Source organism: Bombus impatiens, unplaced genomic scaffold (genome assembly GCF_000188095.3).
Source record: "Bombus impatiens unplaced genomic scaffold, BIMP_2.2 scf_0896, whole genome shotgun sequence".
NCBI lineage: Eukaryota > Metazoa > Arthropoda > Insecta > Hymenoptera > Apidae > Bombus > Bombus impatiens.
In genome coordinates, this window is record NT_177315.1 from 130,833 (window position 1) to 148,827 (window position 17,995).

Sequence of the window (17,995 nt, forward strand, 5' to 3'; positions counted from 1 at the left end):
TTTTAGTTAAGCAATCAAAATATCATTAACAATAATACTTTGTGTAATAAAAATATCCTTTTTCAATTACATGTTGTTTCCTTTTCTATTACTGTTTCCAAAACGTTACTTTTTTGTACATTTATGAAACATTTATATCCTCGGTTAAAATACAGGAACGGAAGATTATAAGATATGTATTATCATTTTGTTTCACACTTTGCGTTTTGTTCTGGTTCTTGTGACCTTTTAATAGCTTCCCTTTTCAAGATCTGTGTTTTTTTTCTTTCTTCTTTAGTTCTAAATCGAGAATTTCTTCTTTCTTCCCTTGTCCTTACACGATTTCTTTTCGATATTGGGTCTGGGACAGCTGTATGAGGTTTTAAAATACTAAAGCACCTTGGCTCCTTCGATTTCAATAATTCTCTACGTTGTTTCTTTGACAATACTGGAGTTGTTGTAGAAATAACGAATAATTCTGAATTATCACGAGAAGCAAAAGAACCTAACCTCTCTTCTAGCCGAGAATCCTCCAAGAATTTATCAACATCTTTCATGTCTACATATTTACGCCATGCTATTTTGTTCTTTTTGGAAACTCTACGTTTTTTAGTACTAGCTGCGGTCATCTTATCGTAATTAATAAAATTATATCACGTACTGTAGCACTTAGTTTCTAAAAGATAATCTGATTTTCAATTTATTATCTGTTGGTTAGGTTTTTATTTAGGTTTCGTAATTAGTGAATTTGTATTTGAAAGATATTCCTATATCCATGAAAAAGGTACATTAGAAAGATAGTCTATATAACATAAAAACTTCTATGAAAAAAATTATGGCTTCAGAAATGTGTCAAAAATAATTTACCTTATCTCATAATCTCATTGATTTAAAAAATACAAATTCATTACAATGTAATGAAAATTCGAAACATAGAGAGCAACAAATATTCAATTCTTTCAAATCCTAACTTCAAAACTTCAGAAGCTTTTCGTTCTTAATAGTGGCATTTCCAATTGTATTACTTTACAGTGTTACGTCACTACATAAGCTTTCAAGATTTAAAAACTTTCAAGATTTCCAAGTTTTTCAAAAATTTTAGGTTTCAAGGCATCGAATGTTATCCGAATTGATTCGAATTTTGATAGTCTTGAAAAATATTAAATCATTTCGAAACTGAGATTCGAATGCCCACTATTCTAATAGTCTTCATATAAACTCGCCATAACGTAATCTCGCATGAAAATCCAGTTTGTTCCCGACACACGTGTTGCGTATGCGTATACACACGCGCGCATCACCTGTGGTGCGGTCAGAAGGCTGGCCACAACACCAGAGAAAAAGTTGTACTTACCGATGGCTGTCATCGCTTTTTCTGACAGATGTTTTTGCGTGATCTATCACACGAGCTCCGTCGTTTCCGAACAGATTCCGCCGATAGTCTCACCTTTAGACCTTTTCTGAACTCAATATTGTCGCGATAGTAGGGAGACAGATTCTAACCGAGTGTGCTCGCTTTTAAGTTTAAAGGGTGCGTCATTGGAATTCCAAGGATCACGATTACGCGAGAGAAGATCGTGTTAAAAAGGGGGCTGAAAGAATAAAACAGGGGAATATTAAAGAAGTGCGAGAAGAGATCACGTGAAATAAAGAGTGTGACTGAGGAACAAAGGGTATGGCGAAGACGTATGATTATTTGTTCAAGTTGTTGCTGATTGGTGACTCAGGGGTCGGCAAGACGTGCGTCCTCTTCAGGTTCTCCGAGGATGCTTTCAACACGACCTTCATCTCGACCATTGGTAAGTATATCCTTTTTTCTTTTCTTTTTCCCAACAGCATTTTCCTTTCTTACTTTTATTCATCTACTTTTGTTTACAGATTTTCAAGTAGTAGCATATATTTTTTCAATGAATATCAATGAATTACTCATCAAATCTTCATATACAATTGAAAGATTAATTATCAAGAGAATATTTCTCTCAATAATATTTATTATCTTACAAATGTAAATTTAGTTGTATATTTGTTTCTTTTTAAGGATATATTCTTCTAGAAGATTAATTTAGGTGACCGCTGCTTATGCAATGATTATTTAAATACAGTTATTACATTTGTAGAAAGAATTTTCTTTATTAAATGCAGCTGTGTATTTTTATTTTGTGATCTCTATATCCTGAGTTCTTAATTTAGAGATTGCTTCCTTTTGTTTATTGAGATTTATTTATAGAAGGATTTTTATTTGTTTATTTGGTTGTTTACCTTTTAAAGTTTCATACATATATGTATATGTAATATTTATATTTCTATATATATCTATTTAGCTATTTATATGTTTTACGAAATATTTGTGCAACTTCATAAACATTCTTATCTATATGTTTATTTATATACATACACAATAGTGACTGATTTATCTAAGATATCTTTGCTGTGTTTATTTCTTATTTATTAATGTTTATTTTCAAATAATCAAAATCTGAATATTAATTTCTTCAGCTTTTATTGTTCCTTAAATTATTTATTATAATTGATGTTCTATAAAGTACACATATTTTTAATACGTATATTTATATTTGTGTGATTATTTACTTTATATCACATACCAATGATTTAGAAGAAAAGATTTAAGTAATGAATTATTAGGAATATATTTTGTTATAATAATAACAAAATGTGCAGCAAATTTAATACGTTTCTATGTCAATCAAATTTTTAATCCCATTATGTATTCAAGTAAATGAAAACAGATATTGTTACATGAAATAAGATCTATTGAAAATATCACATTACCTAATGGGTATATATTTTATATTGTATTATGTTTTTTTTACATTTATGTGGATATTATTTGTTATCCAAACACGTGGCTTGAAGAAAAGTAAAAATTTAAAAAATACGTTATATTTTAATATTATTTAATATTAAAAAGATGAGAAAAATTTGATTATATATTTTTTTTATAAATGGTAATTGTCAGTCATAAAACTGTAAGTAAAATTATGTCAAGTGCATAAACCAGATCAACCAATTATTAAGGCCACCTTAATATGTTTACTTGGACAAAGTATATTTAGCACTTAAAGATTAAAGTAAATATCAATTCTTATTTTCTTCTTAATATGAAAAAATTAATATTAATAGAATGAATTCATATAAACAAAGTATGTAATATTAATATTTATTTAACATATCAAAAAATATATATTTAGAAATATAAGATTCATTTAATTTTATCTTTTGGAACTTTTTTTATACCTAATCATTTTAGAGATATAATTCTATACAATTGTGTGAAACACCCTATAGAATAGCTTTGTATAGTCATGCAGAATAATAAATTTATGTTGATTTAAATGCATATTCATGCATGTTTAAACATTCATAGCACAACATAGATTCCTTTATTTGTAAATGTAATGCATAATACTTTGTGATTGTTTTAACTTTGATTTGAATCAATCTATAATGAAATTAAAAAAGAATGTTTTTAGAGAATATATATAGATATTTCAGAATTATACTATAGAAAAACTATAGTTTTTACATTTATTGAAATATACTTGAAATAAATTTGAAATCCAATCTAATTCTTAAAGGCACAAATTTCTAATATTTATTGTGTGCAAAATATTAAGTGTATTTTTAACAATTATGATATTATTTAATTTGTTTATTAATTCAATAAATTCTTTTGGCCATTGATTTATGTTACTTATTTATTTCATGCTTCCAGGAATTGATTTTAAAATAAGAACCATAGAATTAGATGGCAAGAAAATAAAATTACAAATATGGTAAGTACTAAGTAATTAAATCAGATTCTTAAGACTAAAATATTTCATAATATAACTATTAAAATGTAGTAATATATAATATATAATATATAATATATATATAATATAATATATAATTTTAATGAGAATGTCACAAATTTAATGCTTTACTCTATATAATTTTCCTAATATTTATTGGAATAAAGATGTTTTATATGTCTTTAAAGGGATACAGCAGGCCAAGAAAGGTTTCGTACAATAACCACAGCATATTATCGTGGTGCAATGGGTATAATGCTAGTTTATGATGTAACCAACGAGAAAAGTTTTGAGAACATAAAGAACTGGATTAGGAACATAGAAGAAAATGCCTCTGCGGATGTTGAAAAGATGTTATTGGGCAATAAGTGTGAGCTCACAGAAAAACGGCAAGTTTCAAAGGAACGAGGGGAACAACTTGCTGTTGAATATGGAATAAAATTTATGGAAACCTCTGCTAAATCTAGCATTAATGTTGAAGAGGCATTTTATACCCTTGCACGAGATATCAAGGCTAAAATGGAAAAGAAACTGGTAAATATCTTTTTTCAATATGCTTCTGCTTTCTTCTTTTGTCTTCTTCTGTAGCTGTAGAGCGATAAAAGGAAAAAAGATATTGATTAATAATTCTTTACTATTATAAGTATAATTAGTTAATAGTAAAAAATATAGAATTGGAAAAATTGACTGAACTTCCTAAAGGAAACTGTTTAAGTGTGTCACATCTAAATTTGAATCGAATAAAAAGTTTAATATATCAGTATATTTTAATCCTATGTTTAAAAAAATTGTAAGAATCTTTATTGTTATAATTATATACTGAAACATGAATTATATACATATATATATGTAATTCTTTCAATGGTAATTCTAGAACTCAATTTTATCATTTCCAGAGATTAAAACTGACTCTTGTTTAGATATAGTTTAGTGGCTTTCACAGATATATTCTAGAAAATAGGTATACACTGATTAACCACCATTTCTTTGTTTCCTGTGTCTGTTTCTCTGTGTTTGGTGCGGGTCTGTCTCGGCAGAAGGTAACTCTTCCTCTCTGTACACATTACATATTTTGCACGACTATTTGTAATTTATCTACATTTAATACTAACACTTAGTACATTGTATCAGAAAGTTAAAAAATAATTCTTTCCTTATTGTCAAAATATTATTTACTATAAAAGATTTATTCAGATTCTTCTGATTCAATGCCACTAATAATATGTTATACTATATATGTATGCATATTTCACTCTTGTCTATGATGGAGTGTGTTCTTTTTAGCAAACTATGCTTTTGTTATGTAATAGCATGCATATTAAGAGCTTATGTGAACATGTTAACACAATAACTGTTTTATAAATTTCATTTCTTATTATTGCTTTTATATCTACCAACTTATATTCTTTTACTCTCATAGAAAGCCATATAAAAATATATGAATGAATATTTTATAATAACATATGACACACTTTTAATATCCTTCATAATTCTTCATAATCAATATTGACAAGTACAAATTTTATTTTTGGTGTTTCAAATTATTTGTTATTAATACTTAGACTGTGGATTTGTATGCATTTGAAGATGCAAGAATACACAGGTCTCATAATATGCAAAAATATATAAAATATCCAAATCATAGTATTCTATAATATTTAGCAGCTAAAACAATTCCCTAATAAAGTTTTATCTTAATTTTAAATGATTAAAAATCCACATAAACATCCACAGTCTACTTTTACTTAAATAAGCGGTATATTATATGAAATTAATATCTAACAATGGAATTATTTTGAACACAGGAGGCATCAAATCCACCGAAAGGAGGAGGACATCAATTGAAAGCATCCGAGCCACAAAGGAAGCCACCAAGTTGGCTTGCACGATGCACTATACTCTGACCCATCAGCCGGCATATCCTCGACCGTCACCAACTACTCTTTACCTTCGGTCTCCTTCGCTCGCTGCACGTCGCGAGTACTTCTGTGATTTTACTCCTTGACGGCCACCTTCGTTTCCCTCCGTCGCTGCCGGTCTCTCTTTTTTACTGATTACTCATAGGAGCTCTTTTTATCCTGGAGGAGAAACTGCCTTTCCCCTCATCCTTTCCGAAAAGAAATTAAAAGAACAAAAAAAGTAAAAAAAAAAGAAAAAAGAAACAAAAAAGGAGAAGAAGAAGAAAAAAGGCACGTTCAAAAGAGAATTTCCCGAAGGAAACGAATCGCGAATTGTGATAATTTTTGATAATTTTTTAACGACGCTCGAATACCACCTCGTAAGTCACATCGTTTCTACTTGTCACGTTTCATAACGAAATATTAGGAGTGCAATTGATCGAGCAGTCTTTAGAATGCTTACGCCGTGTAAAATTGATATGCTGTCGAAGAAGGATAATCTTAACTTCTCGACCAGTCAATGAGCAATCTAGAAAATAAATCAATTTTTAGAATTGCGCGTCGTAAATAACGTGCAATTCTGCTTTTCGTTTATCGTGCGATTCATTTACATACGTTGTAAGCTTTGCTATAAATGAGGATAATAACGACGATAAGCTGGAAGTTGGCCACCCGTAGAAACAATAATAAATCGTTAATTTGTTTTTAACGCGTTAACTTATAGTGGCTCATGAAAGTATTCTAATAATTACCGCAGAACTATTTTGTGAATATATTACGTGTAATGTACGAAACTTTTTGAAATTTTGTTTCCACTGTAATGAGACACGATTATCGTGATTATTATGATAAAATTTGAAATCGATTCGAAAGTGTATATAGAAATTTCAAGATATTTATTGCAAATATACAGTTAGTGAAAAATTAGTACACAGCATGAATAGTCATCTTAAACGTAAGTAAATGATAAAGACGATCTCTCTGAACATAGAGAATTATTAATATAATGCATAATTGACTGTTTAAATACTTTTGTGACCTCTATAAAATATATGCTCCTACCATCTTATAGCTTCTATGTACATTTGCAAATTTTTTCTTTATCAATATAATCGTGCTATTTAGGTTTCATTACAGTACTAATAAAATTTCAAGATGTTTCCTATAACACATAATATATCCATAAAAGGTTTTTGTAAATATCTGAATATTTTTATGAGCTACTGTATATTTTGAAAATCTCTGTTCTCGTTTAAACGACCGTTCGATATTCAGCAATTTTGCTTCTATTGTATTAAAATTCGGCTATGTTAAATGAATGCAGATAAATATGAAAAATATAAGATGTTTTTATATTTTTATGTTCAAATGCTATGCATACGAAGTTTCTCCTCCACGTTTTAATTAATCAAGGGGTACGATTTTTTAACACATATTTTTTGCATTCGCTTTATTTAAATGAGTGAAAAAAAGAGAAACAAAAGGAAGTAAACAAGAAAGAGAAAATAAAAGGAAGAAATTTCTCTCCGGCCAACGCATGAGAAATCTCTTCTTTTTTTGAAAAGCATTTCGAAGCTATTTCTTTATAAGACATTGTAAAAGCAAGACAAAAAAGAAGGGAGATGCGAATAGGTGAACAATGGGCGGTCATTTTTTATATATAAATATAAATATTTATATAGATATATATATACATGCATATATATCTATATACACATCGTCAAGTTAGCTTTTTCACCGGATCGAAGAAGAATTCCTCATTTTATTAATTCAATAATTAGCGCAAATTCAGAACTCGAAAAAGAAAGAAAATAAGACGAGAAGGCTTTTTCAATATTTTTGATTTAAACTCTTTTTATTCCTCCCTTTTTCTCTGTTGTTAAAGAAATAATAAAAAGGAAAACAAGAAAAAAATGGATAAAAGAAGTAATACAAAAAAGATGGATCACGGATTTCGTCTTCGTTTGAAACGCTTGTTGTAATAGTTTTCTTTTTCCAAAGAAACAGAGGGTTCTCTTTTTTTTTTGTTTCTTGTTTCCTAAGAACGAGAAAAAAGGGATTCCAATCTGTTTCCACTTATATACTTAAAATATACGATTATTATAATACATTTTATATTAATCCTATTCGTCTATTTTTATTGTTATAACCCGCCTTTCCTTTGATATCGCGACACGATCAATTTTTTAATTGTCAAATGTTATCGATTAGTTGCGAATAATGATAATAATGATGATAATAATAATGTTACACGATTCCGTTTATACTGTTATTGATATTATTTATATAATTACGACTCAGCGTCGACGGTGACTTTTTTTTAAATCTAGTATATATAAACGTAGTGCTATTTAAAGAAAAAAGAAACTATGCGTCGCATACGAACAATATTTTTCTCTTTTTGTTTTAAGAAACTTTTCTTTCATGGTCAACCACTGTAATAGAGAGGTCGCTGGAAAGCTTCCAGTTTTAGTTTTTAAAATGGAACAAATTGAAAATGGCAACGAACTAACGGCTAATTTTTTCCTTACAATCTCAAACTGCTTCAATGCAAGGATGGTGTTGTATATACAAAATTATTAGTAATTTTTTAACATGTTTTATAACGATAAGCAATGTAATTTTATTTTGAAATATTTTATCAAGTCGAAATAAACCTATTACTTATCAGATGTATTGAGAAACTGAAATGAAATAAATGTTGGTAATCATCGACTTGATTAACTTCATTCATTAGAATTGTTTTCATTATTGTTATATTTATATCAAATTTGTGGACAGCTCGTTGAAGATTCTGTCCAATTTTTCTTCAAATGGTACAGGATCTTGCATTTTTGTTTCGAAGTTTGTTAACATTTCTTTCAGCTGAAAAATATAGATTAATAACACAAATACAATACATAATATTGTTAAACATTCTTAGTATTATGTAACTTTTTATGATACTAATAACGCAAAAGAATAATATAATCTATATACCTTGAAACATAAATTTTCCATTTCTGGATGTAATAATATACTATTATTGGATAATTTATTGAATTCGTTAACAGAAAGAGCAGTTAGTTTATGTTGTAATTCTCTTATATTTGCTTTGTTTCTTTTATTCATTGCATGAGAACAGAGACCAAAAGTTTGCAATCGTCTGTTCAATTGAATTGCAGCTTTGCTACTTTCTAATAAATATTGCTGTTCTTTTGCGATCTTGGCAATATTTCTAATTTAAATAAACAAAGATTATTTTCAAACTGATATCGTAATTAATAAATGAGTGATACATATAAAGTTTTTATAAATAATATTCATTTCATACAAATAAATATCTATATATTGATGATATATTATTATAATCTTAATGATATTTTTTACTATTTAATATAAGTAAAGAACTTTAAATATCTCTAAAATTACTTGTAAATTATATAATATTTTAAACAAATAAGATATTGTATCGTAAATAACTCTTACAAAACTTCAAGGAGATAACTTAATCTTTAAGAGGATGTAGAGATAATTGATAAGAGTAAAGCAAATGCTAAACCCATTTCACACCTTTTCCTATCAAACTACGATTCCTTTTATAAAAAATAAGTATTTAAAAAAAAAAGTATTTAAAATATAAATAATAATGATTTTCTAAGAATGATTTCTAGAATAATAGTGCAATAAAACTTTTATAGAAATTTACATATCAATATTAGCTGTGATTTTCTGATAATCATTCTTTAGTTCTATTAATGCTTGCTCTAGTTTCTCCTTTTGTCAAATTTCCCGCCGTAATATATTTTCCAAACTCGTGATTTTTAATTTCACTTTCGCGGCTTCTGTTTGGCAGGATACAGCTTCTTTTGTTAAAACATCACTCTCTTTAAGCAAGGTTTCATAATTCATTGACAAATTCGAATAATCAATTTTATTATGCATGTTTTCCTCCTCCAATCGAACAATCGTTTCTGATGCCAATTTTAAACGAACTTTTAATTCATTCGATATTTTTTGTTCATTTTGCAATAGATGATCTTTCGAACAAAGTTCTTCGCGTAACAATAAACATTCTTTTTCTAAATTACTCAATTCCTTCTGAAAAAATGTTATTAAATATTCATTGCAACAAATCTTATTTTAACTTCTTTTACATATTGACTTTTTTTCTTTTGATTTAAAAATATATCTGATATAAATTTTGTATAAAAGAGTATAAAAATGGCGTTTACTGTATTTTGTTGGTGTTCATAAATTATTTCGCGAAATTTCTTCTCAAAGTGAGAAATATCTGGTATATTAGATCGGATGATTTCCATTTCTCTTCGGTTTTAATCATTAAAGAATTAATTTGAATTATAATTTGATTATATAGTCTGTTTTGTTCTATAAAATAGCAAAAATTGTTACAAAACTACTCGAAGTTTGAAATACTACTACATCATCTTGAATAATCGATCTATCGAACTTACAAGACGTAACAAAAACTGACAAATCGACAATTGGTGTGTTGACTGCATGTGTATTCAATGCTTTAGATTAATGATAAAACAGTCCCAAAAGGATCGCATGGCTCTCTATCTTCAAAAAGTTATGTTCTTGGTACAGCAATTTCTTATGTTTTTAATGTTTTTATTGTAATTTCCACTTGTAAAATTGTAAGAATATGCAGGGATACTATAACAAATAAAAATAATAAAAAATTTATCAACATAAATTGTAAAAATTTAACATTAAAAAAACTTAATATTTTTATTAAAGTCATTTATAAAGTAGAATAAAAAAAGCTTATTGATTTTTCGAAAATAAAGGGCCATGCATTCAAATCTTTTTGAGTTTGTTTCACCATCAACCTAAAGCGTCTAATGCACATACAGCCAACTCATTAGAGATTTCACAGTTCTTGCTATCTCATTGTTAGTTTTATCTGAATACATATTTTTCAGGTTTCTTACTACTCTAAGAGGACTGTGCACTAATGGGATAGATATTTAGGTTCCATTTAGCTGAACCACCCTGTATAATGAATTTTACGAAATGTTTATTTACCTACATTATACAACTAGGAATTTTATTATATCTTATTATAATCATTTAAAAATCAATTCCTACTGTATTAAAAAAGAAACACAGAAAGCACTTTTTAATAGAAAATTTATTAAACTCATTGAATATCTCATATAAAAAGTTAATGACTATCCATAAATTGTATATCTGAAAGCAATAAAACTGTATTTGGCAATGGTCTTGGCTGTGGACTCAGAACTGTAAATGTTTGTCTGTCAACATCAACATTGGTTCTATAAACAAAACAAAAATAAATTATATAGTTATATAACTCATATAAATTATTTTCACTTAAAGCATTCTACTTATAATAATTCTTACACGCAGACAAATCCAGCCACATTAGTTTGCACTACATCATCTTCTGGTGAATCAGCAAATGAAACAGATAATAGATGATGAAGAAGATTTGGTCCAGGTGTAACAGCTACTAATTTTGTTAAATTATCTTCTGCCTTCATTCCAAGAGGCATACAAGATGCGGGAAGCACTGGAGCTCCAATTTTGTATAATCTAGCCTCACTCCATTTCACTTCAAAACTGTGTGGATAAAGTGGTGTCCTAGAACCATAGAAATATTCCCTGACACCTTGATCTCTGGCTTCTGTCCTTTGAGTTTGACTTCTTTCCACAACTCCACCACTTTTTGGAAGGAATACAACTTTAACAAAGTCTGGCATATCTCTAACAAGTTCATTGTACAATCTTTCTTGATCCAATACCAGAATCGCATCTACTTCAAAAGCCTGAGCAGCATGTGTCAACAATTTATATCCATCTCCTTTTACCCAACCACATGTGTTTATTACTATTCCTGAAACTCTGGCTTTTTTATTTGCTTGAAGTCTATCAGAACAGACTTCTGCAAGGCGCGTTACAAGAAGATTATAAAGAGCAACATTAGCTTGTGGAGTTTTATGTCCAAAGTGAAAGACTAATGGTGCCTGCTGACTGAAACCATCAACTACATTTGATGGACGTTCAACTAATAGTGCTCCAACAGTACCTGGTATTGCTATGTGACCTTGACCAACATCCAAGTCTACAAAAATTGGCCTACGACCCATCCTAACTGCATAATTTAATAAAAGTCTACAAAGAGTTGATTTTCCTACATCACAAGGACCAACAACCATTGTTATGGGACCCCTAGTGTCTTCTTTCTCTGCAGCTTCTCTGAGTCTTTCCATTGCAGCATGACAATTTAAATAAAGACCCATTGGGGTCTCTTTGGCTACATAACTAACGTCAGTTTTTCCAACTAACTCTACTGTACAACCTTGCCAAGTAAATACAGCTACTTTAGCACCAGCAGTAAATTCATATTTTTTGCCTTTCACTAATTCTGTACCAAAAACTTCAGCTAATCCACTCTTCAACTAAAAAGAAGATTAATATAATGTTATGATATATTTACAAAAGATGGAGATGAAATTAAATACACGATGGAAATAAACAATATAATATAATATAATACAAAGTACACGAAAGATATAATACATACCTCTAGCGAAACTTTTTCATTTTTTGTTTCAACTTCAAATCGTAATTCACAATCTGGATCTAATTTAAACTCCTGTGTTTGCGTTTTTTCGTCTGTCATTTTGTGAACATAAATTATATTCAACTATTACATGCCTTTATATCATGTTTACTCTAACCTCTATATTAACATTTGGCAATGTCTTCAACACTTAAATATAGTACTAAAAATGAATAGTACTAGGGATGGAGAAATATTTTATAGTGTATTATATAATTATTTATAATGATCGATTAGTTTGGATAATTTGAATTTAAACAATTTTTTATTTAATAATAAATTGGAACAAAATTACTAATTTCTAGAAACCCTAACCGCCAACCTATGATGTTATTGTGACGGTATAAAATTGCTGTGCGCAACTTCAATCGAACTGAAGATGTTTCTGGAAGCGAGAAGTTAACAACCGCGAATATTTAGAAACAGAATCGCTTTCCAACATTCGAGAAGTATGGATGTATGAGATCATGTCATTGTATATTAAAATCTCTAAAAATAATAAAGGGTGTATAAAAACATTTGATGTCGTGCATCAAATAATTCCAACACAATAATATAATACGGTCATTTGTCCATCGATAATTCCGAACTATCGATACTTATAGAAATAAATCGATAATTTTCTGTTATTTCAGAGGAAATTTCCTCCATGGTCGAACGAACTATCTTAGGTATAGAAGTACAATAGAGTTAAAAATAAATAAAAAATTAAATTTTTTAGATCGTCAGGCTCGCATTCAGTAGCGAGAATGATACTTATAGAAATTCATCAGTCAAAAGAAGAAATTTCGATAGAAAGTCTGAATTTTGTCGACTTAGCAGGATCTGATAGAATTTAAGATTTCAGTGTCATACCTTTTTAGCATTATTTAGACTATTTTTACTTTTGTAAATCGTATCAAAAACTGTAAATAGTTTAGTATAAAATATATTCACGTAATACTAACATATTGCGCATATTTGTCCAACTTTACTTTAATTTTCAAATTTTTAAAGATATTTTATATGATAAAAAGAAGTCACCGTTTGGAACTATTATACGCTTTAATACTCCTTCCAAGAAAACAATTTTCGCGGAAAGATTTGTTATAAATATTAATTGTACCACATATTAGATATATGATTATTAGAATAAAAAATGACGCCTTTTTATGCAATATTAACATTGCAGAAGTTCGGGAAATGCGATACTGGAGAAAAACATGCAATAAACTGTACCAAATATCAAAGAAGAGATTTCCGAGGAGAAAGAAAGAGAAGAAATTCCCACAGTGCAATTCGCGTCAATCGCGTCGGACTCGAAGCCAGAACTTATTCCGTCGCCAAATCTCTATCGTGCAATACGTGTCGTCTCTGGTGTTCTATTATGAGTTCATTATGAGTATATTATATGTAATGATTCGAAGTGATCCTTATATGGTAACTAGTGATCGAGTATTGCATTTTTGTTATGCTAAAATGCAATGGAACGATTTTCTTTCGCTTTAATATATTTATTTTGAAAACTAGTTTTGTGCTTATTAATTAGTTATACAAATGATTTCTATGATGTACGAATCTCACACAGTACTGCTGTTGCTCTTAACCCCTTAACCTACGATTTACGTTCGAGAATTTTGGACCGAAAACGTAAACAAGCTATTATATATTATATTATATATTATATCTGGCTCGATCATCGTACTGCGAGCTATGACCGTAATATTTACGTTTGATCCGATCATCTACTGGGGGCTATTCCCGTAATATTTACGTTTGACCCGATCATCGTATTACGGGCTATGCCTAATTCTTCTAAAAATTCCATTCCTTTTGCCCTGTAAACACTTTTTCAAGGTTGGTAAGTCATTTTTAAACGAAGCTGCTTGCAAACACCTTGCGAGCTAAGGACCAATTGTTCTTGTATCGACCGTTATACGTATTATGTATAAGAGAAAGTCATTCAAAATCTTGATCTTATAACATACAGTTACTCTCATTAATATTCATAATATCTACGTGCTGCAGAATTTCATCGAAATCAATAAACGTTGCTATGAGATACAAATAGTTAATCATTTAGATTTACCTGATATTCTATCCGTATTGATATCTAGATTGAGCAGACCAAGAATTTATATTGCAAGAATACAGATACTCTCCAACCAAATTATTTAGCTATCTACCAACCCGCTTGCATTTCCACCAACCCGAAAGAAGAAAACGCAATAATCAACACCTTTTACCAATTTGTGCAGCAAATTATTCCTTCTTCAATTGTATTTATATATTTCTTGCTACCTTTTATCTCAAGGGAATTCTCCTCGCCTGTGCTAATTACTTTCTCATTGTCATAGCGTTCTAGTCGACGTGATTCGTCAGTAATTGCTAAGTTGGCAAGTACACCAGAACTTACCAGTTAAAGTATTTTACTTACCATTATTGCCCGTACAACTCGTCCTTGTCGTACATTAACGCTCTCTTCGTCTGATATAGTACATATATCAGTCTTTGTCGTAACTAATGCGCTTCTAATCTACAGATAAGCCATGTGCTGCTATTTACTGAAGATGGAAGAAGCTGCAACTTGGAGTATGCGAAAATAGATGGCAACACATGATTTGTCTGTAGGCAAGGGATGTAATATTGCGCGACAAGAACAGACGATACGAACGATGCTAGACTGAGAAAGCAATAGTGTGTGACAAGGACAAATGTATATTTTCTTTTAGACGACGAATATAGACCTTATGAACGGTTTTAGAGAAAAACAGTTTAGACTGCAAATTAATATAAATAAAAAATCCTTAGAAACTCAAGAAGACCACAAGTTTGCGGGAATATTCAATCACTGAATTATACAAGCTCAGTGCAATTATCTGCAAAAATATTAAGTAAATTAAATAAATTATATAAATATTAAATAAATTAAAAACCCTTACTAATAAGTATTACTTATTTCAAAAAGTTTGGAAGTTTATCATTTTAAGAATAGCATAATTAGATGTTTCGAATTTAAATCATCGATTCCTTTGCACGCAACATTACTCGAATCGATAAGTCTGTTTATCGAATCGGCCATATATACGTATATATCAGTTATATTGCGCGCAACTTCGGAACGTGCCACGCATGCACGCTATATGATGTGCGCATACTAAAGTCGAAATACGATCTAACCTAAAACCGAACGTCAAAAGATTTTTGAACGACATGACTGCGTTAACAGTTATAGCGAAATTTTGGCAAGAGTACACAAAAAGTACGCCAAAAAAACTTAAAATAATAGATGCTTATCTACTTTATGTGTTTTTAACGGGTGCCATACAATTCGTATATTGTTGTCTGGTCGGTACATTCCCTTTCAATAGTTTTCTTAGTGGATTTATTTCCTGCGTTTCCTGCTTCGTTCTTGGAGGTATTATCACTAATCATATTTATATATGTTCAAATTTTTAACTTATTAAGTAGTTGTAATGTTATCAATACTGATGATTATTTCTTTCCTTTTTAATTTGATTGACTTTTTAATAACAGTAATATTAATTCTTTTAATTTTATAAATCTCTTTCTATAGTTATAAATATTGTAAGTTATTAAATATCGAAGAAACAATTGTATAGTTTCAATATCATAATCCATTTATTATATCATTTGTTAAATTTTAAGCTGTTATCATATAAAGCATATTGTTAAATTACTTTTTCAATTATCTTAATATTAGTAGTTAGCTAAGTAAGTAAGAACTGCAATTTTATTTAAAAAATATTATAGATTAATTTATCATTTCTTTCTTTGATTATATTCTGCATGTGATCAATATTCATTTTTACTGCATAACTGTATATTTTATCTTTTCTATAATGGGAAGTACAGCGCGTAACACATAAATATTTGTTATATTTTATTAGTATCTTGTCCGATAGGACTCAGTGAGTAATAGAAGTTATTTTGTATATTAATGAAATTTTTAGTACGATATTTAACAAATCATGATTTGCTATGTAATTTTTTTTGTTTTATTTATTACATTCCTCTTTATAAGTTTTATAAATTCTTATATTAGAAAGATATGCAATATAAATTATTAGTAAAATAAATATGAAGTTAGTATGTAGATATTTTTTTTCAATAAAGTATAGTAAATGTATTAAGTTTAATCTATTAAATCATACAAGTAATTATGTTAACAATCATTAATGGATATGTTTTAATTATTTCTTCTTCCATGTATTTCAGTTTGCTTACGGTTACAAGTGAATCCCCAGAATAAAAGTCAATTTCATGGAATAAGTCCAGAGAGAGGATTTGCAGATTTTATTTTTGCACATGTAATTCTACATATTGTTGTTATGAATTTCATTGGTTGAAAATGAAAAATGAGATTTTACTTGTAAAATTTTGTAATAAACTACTAAAAGCATTATTATATTCGAATCTATTATTAAAAATACCTTATTTCAAAAATGATAGGGTAACGAAATTAAAATTCATTTATATAAATCGTAAATTTTTGCAATAAATAATAAAACTTTTTTCTTTGCTTCAAATATAACCTTTTTTACTGGTATACATAAATAAAAGATGTTTACAACTGATAAAATTAATCAAATACAGAATATTCATTTTTAAATAAAATAATAGTGTTTCATATTAAAAAACATACAATATATTCTTTTGTACTTAATAAAACTAAAATTAATAATAGAAATAACAATAACCATTTATTATTAAAAATATTAGGTGATTTTATCCTGTATTCGAATAAAAAAGAAATATATGGAAAAAAGAAAGATATTACCTTCGACAATACATTCTATTTATTATCAGTCCTCTAATCCACCGATGAGTATATAATTCACAACCAGTCGATGTCGATTAGATCAAAATCTTTTCTTCTACTCTTAAGAAGAACGACTTTCTTACGAATAGAAAAATAAGATTTCAAAGAAAATCTTCAAAATTGTTAAAAAATATCTTCCTTTAACCGTTTTAGTGCCAGGGGTTTTTAAGAATCCGTGTCAGATTTGCCTTGCAGCGCGATAGCGCTTCGTTCATTTATTTACGAGAAATACCGATCAACGTGATCGCGCTGCTCTTATTTTTCGTCAAAATATGTCGCTCGGTGCGCTCGCGCTTCATTTCTTATCAGTCATATCAGAAACGTTATACTAAACACTCAAAAGTTTGCGAAATATTCGTGTTTTACGTTTTGTTTGCGTGATAACACTGTATAACACAGGATTTGGTTTTCCAGTTCAAGCAATAATTTATACATTAATTTTTTTTAATTAACACGTTTGTCGCCGCGTCATCCACATATGGGTGACGGGTATACTTCTATTACCGATATAAAACGATTAGATTTAATTTGTGTGCAGTGCAAAAATGGACTTCATCCATTATGTCTTTATAAACATGTCTGTTTTAAAAATAATGAATGTCGTGATCCTGTAAAACCATGAATATAATTTTAATGTCTTTGTGTGTTTACACTTTTGTGTTTTCATTTAATATATATTGTTTATTTTTTTCATTTATCATAGTAAAAGCATAAGAAGACATAAAGAAACAAGGGTAATGGGTGAACTAAATAAAAGACTTACTTTTAAAGATGACAATGAACATTAGTAATCTAGTTTTATATCTATTATAAATAAAATATTATATTATGTTTTCTTATATTTTCAAAAATGTTGGCAATATATTTATACTATGCAGAAGTATATGTAAAT

At 28.7% G+C, this 17,995-nt stretch overlaps 4 protein-coding genes across 6 annotated transcripts; 2 read left to right on the forward strand and 2 right to left on the reverse strand.

The window, feature by feature from the left end:
• Positions 1-1,266: 1,266 nt before the first annotated feature.
• Positions 1,267-7,815, forward strand: LOC100743836 (ras-related protein Rab-8A). Of its 3 annotated transcripts, XM_003492859.4 has the most exons (5): positions 1,269-1,778; positions 3,713-3,773; positions 3,980-4,325; positions 4,829-4,831; positions 5,597-7,815. In XM_003492859.4, exons 1-5 carry the CDS (start codon positions 1,655-1,657, stop codon positions 5,693-5,695), a joined length of 633 nt encoding a protein of 210 aa, XP_003492907.1. In that variant the 5' UTR covers positions 1,269-1,654; the 3' UTR covers positions 5,696-7,815. The 3 variants fall into 3 exon arrangements, with proteins under 3 accessions (XP_033179177.1, XP_003492906.1, XP_003492907.1); XM_033323286.1 differs by lacking the exons at positions 4,829-4,831; positions 5,597-7,815 and adding an exon at positions 4,688-4,803 and having other exon boundaries at positions 1,267-1,778; XM_003492858.4 differs by lacking the exon at positions 4,829-4,831 and having other exon boundaries at positions 1,268-1,778.
• A 634-nt stretch (positions 7,816-8,449) lies between these two features.
• On the reverse strand, positions 8,450-9,811 carry LOC117152248 (the record flags this gene model as incomplete). The annotated part of the gene is made up of 3 exons (XM_033323284.1): positions 8,450-8,554; positions 8,708-8,906; positions 9,465-9,811. Coding segments are annotated over 3 exons (651 nt in total), but the record flags the coding sequence as incomplete, so codon positions are not given.
• A 997-nt stretch (positions 9,812-10,808) lies between these two features.
• On the reverse strand, positions 10,809-13,166 carry LOC100743602 (protein CLP1 homolog). Its single transcript, XM_003492856.4, has 3 exons — positions 12,243-13,166; positions 11,060-12,117; positions 10,809-10,971 (listed from the first exon to the last, which is right to left on the reverse strand). Exons 1-3 carry the CDS (start codon positions 12,339-12,341, stop codon positions 10,860-10,862), a joined length of 1,269 nt encoding a protein of 422 aa, XP_003492904.1. The 5' UTR covers positions 12,342-13,166; the 3' UTR covers positions 10,809-10,859.
• Positions 13,167-15,338: 2,172 nt separating this feature from the next.
• Positions 15,339-16,691, forward strand: LOC100744147 (dolichyl-diphosphooligosaccharide--protein glycosyltransferase subunit DAD1). The gene is made up of 2 exons (XM_003492861.3): positions 15,339-15,678; positions 16,500-16,691. Exons 1-2 carry the CDS (start codon positions 15,474-15,476, stop codon positions 16,628-16,630), a joined length of 336 nt encoding a protein of 111 aa, XP_003492909.1. The 5' UTR covers positions 15,339-15,473; the 3' UTR covers positions 16,631-16,691.
• Positions 16,692-17,995: the final 1,304 nt, after the last annotated feature.

Bases quoted from the DNA above. Each gene is read 5' to 3' on its own strand.
- LOC100744147 (XM_003492861.3), top strand. From the start codon at position 15,474: ATGACTGCGTTAACAGTTATAGCGAAATTTTGGCAAGAGTACACAAAA. The intron at 15,679-16,499 runs GTATTATCACTA...CATGTATTTCAG, and splicing joins TTCCTGCTTCGTTCTTGGAG to TTTGCTTACGGTTACAAGTG.
- LOC100743836 (XM_003492859.4), top strand. From the start codon at position 1,655: ATGGCGAAGACGTATGATTATTTGTTCAAGTTGTTGCTGATTGGTGAC. The intron at 1,779-3,712 runs GTAAGTATATCC...TCATGCTTCCAG, and splicing joins GACCTTCATCTCGACCATTG to GAATTGATTTTAAAATAAGA. The intron at 3,774-3,979 runs GTAAGTACTAAG...ATGTCTTTAAAG, and splicing joins AAAATAAAATTACAAATATG to GGATACAGCAGGCCAAGAAA.
- LOC100743602 (XM_003492856.4), bottom strand. From the start codon at position 12,341: ATGACAGACGAAAAAACGCAAACACAGGAGTTTAAATTAGATCCAGAT. The intron at 12,118-12,242 runs GTATGTATTATA...TCTTCTTTTTAG, and splicing joins ATGAAAAAGTTTCGCTAGAG to TTGAAGAGTGGATTAGCTGA. The intron at 10,972-11,059 runs GTAAGAATTATT...TTTTGTTTATAG, and splicing joins GTGGCTGGATTTGTCTGCGT to AACCAATGTTGATGTTGACA.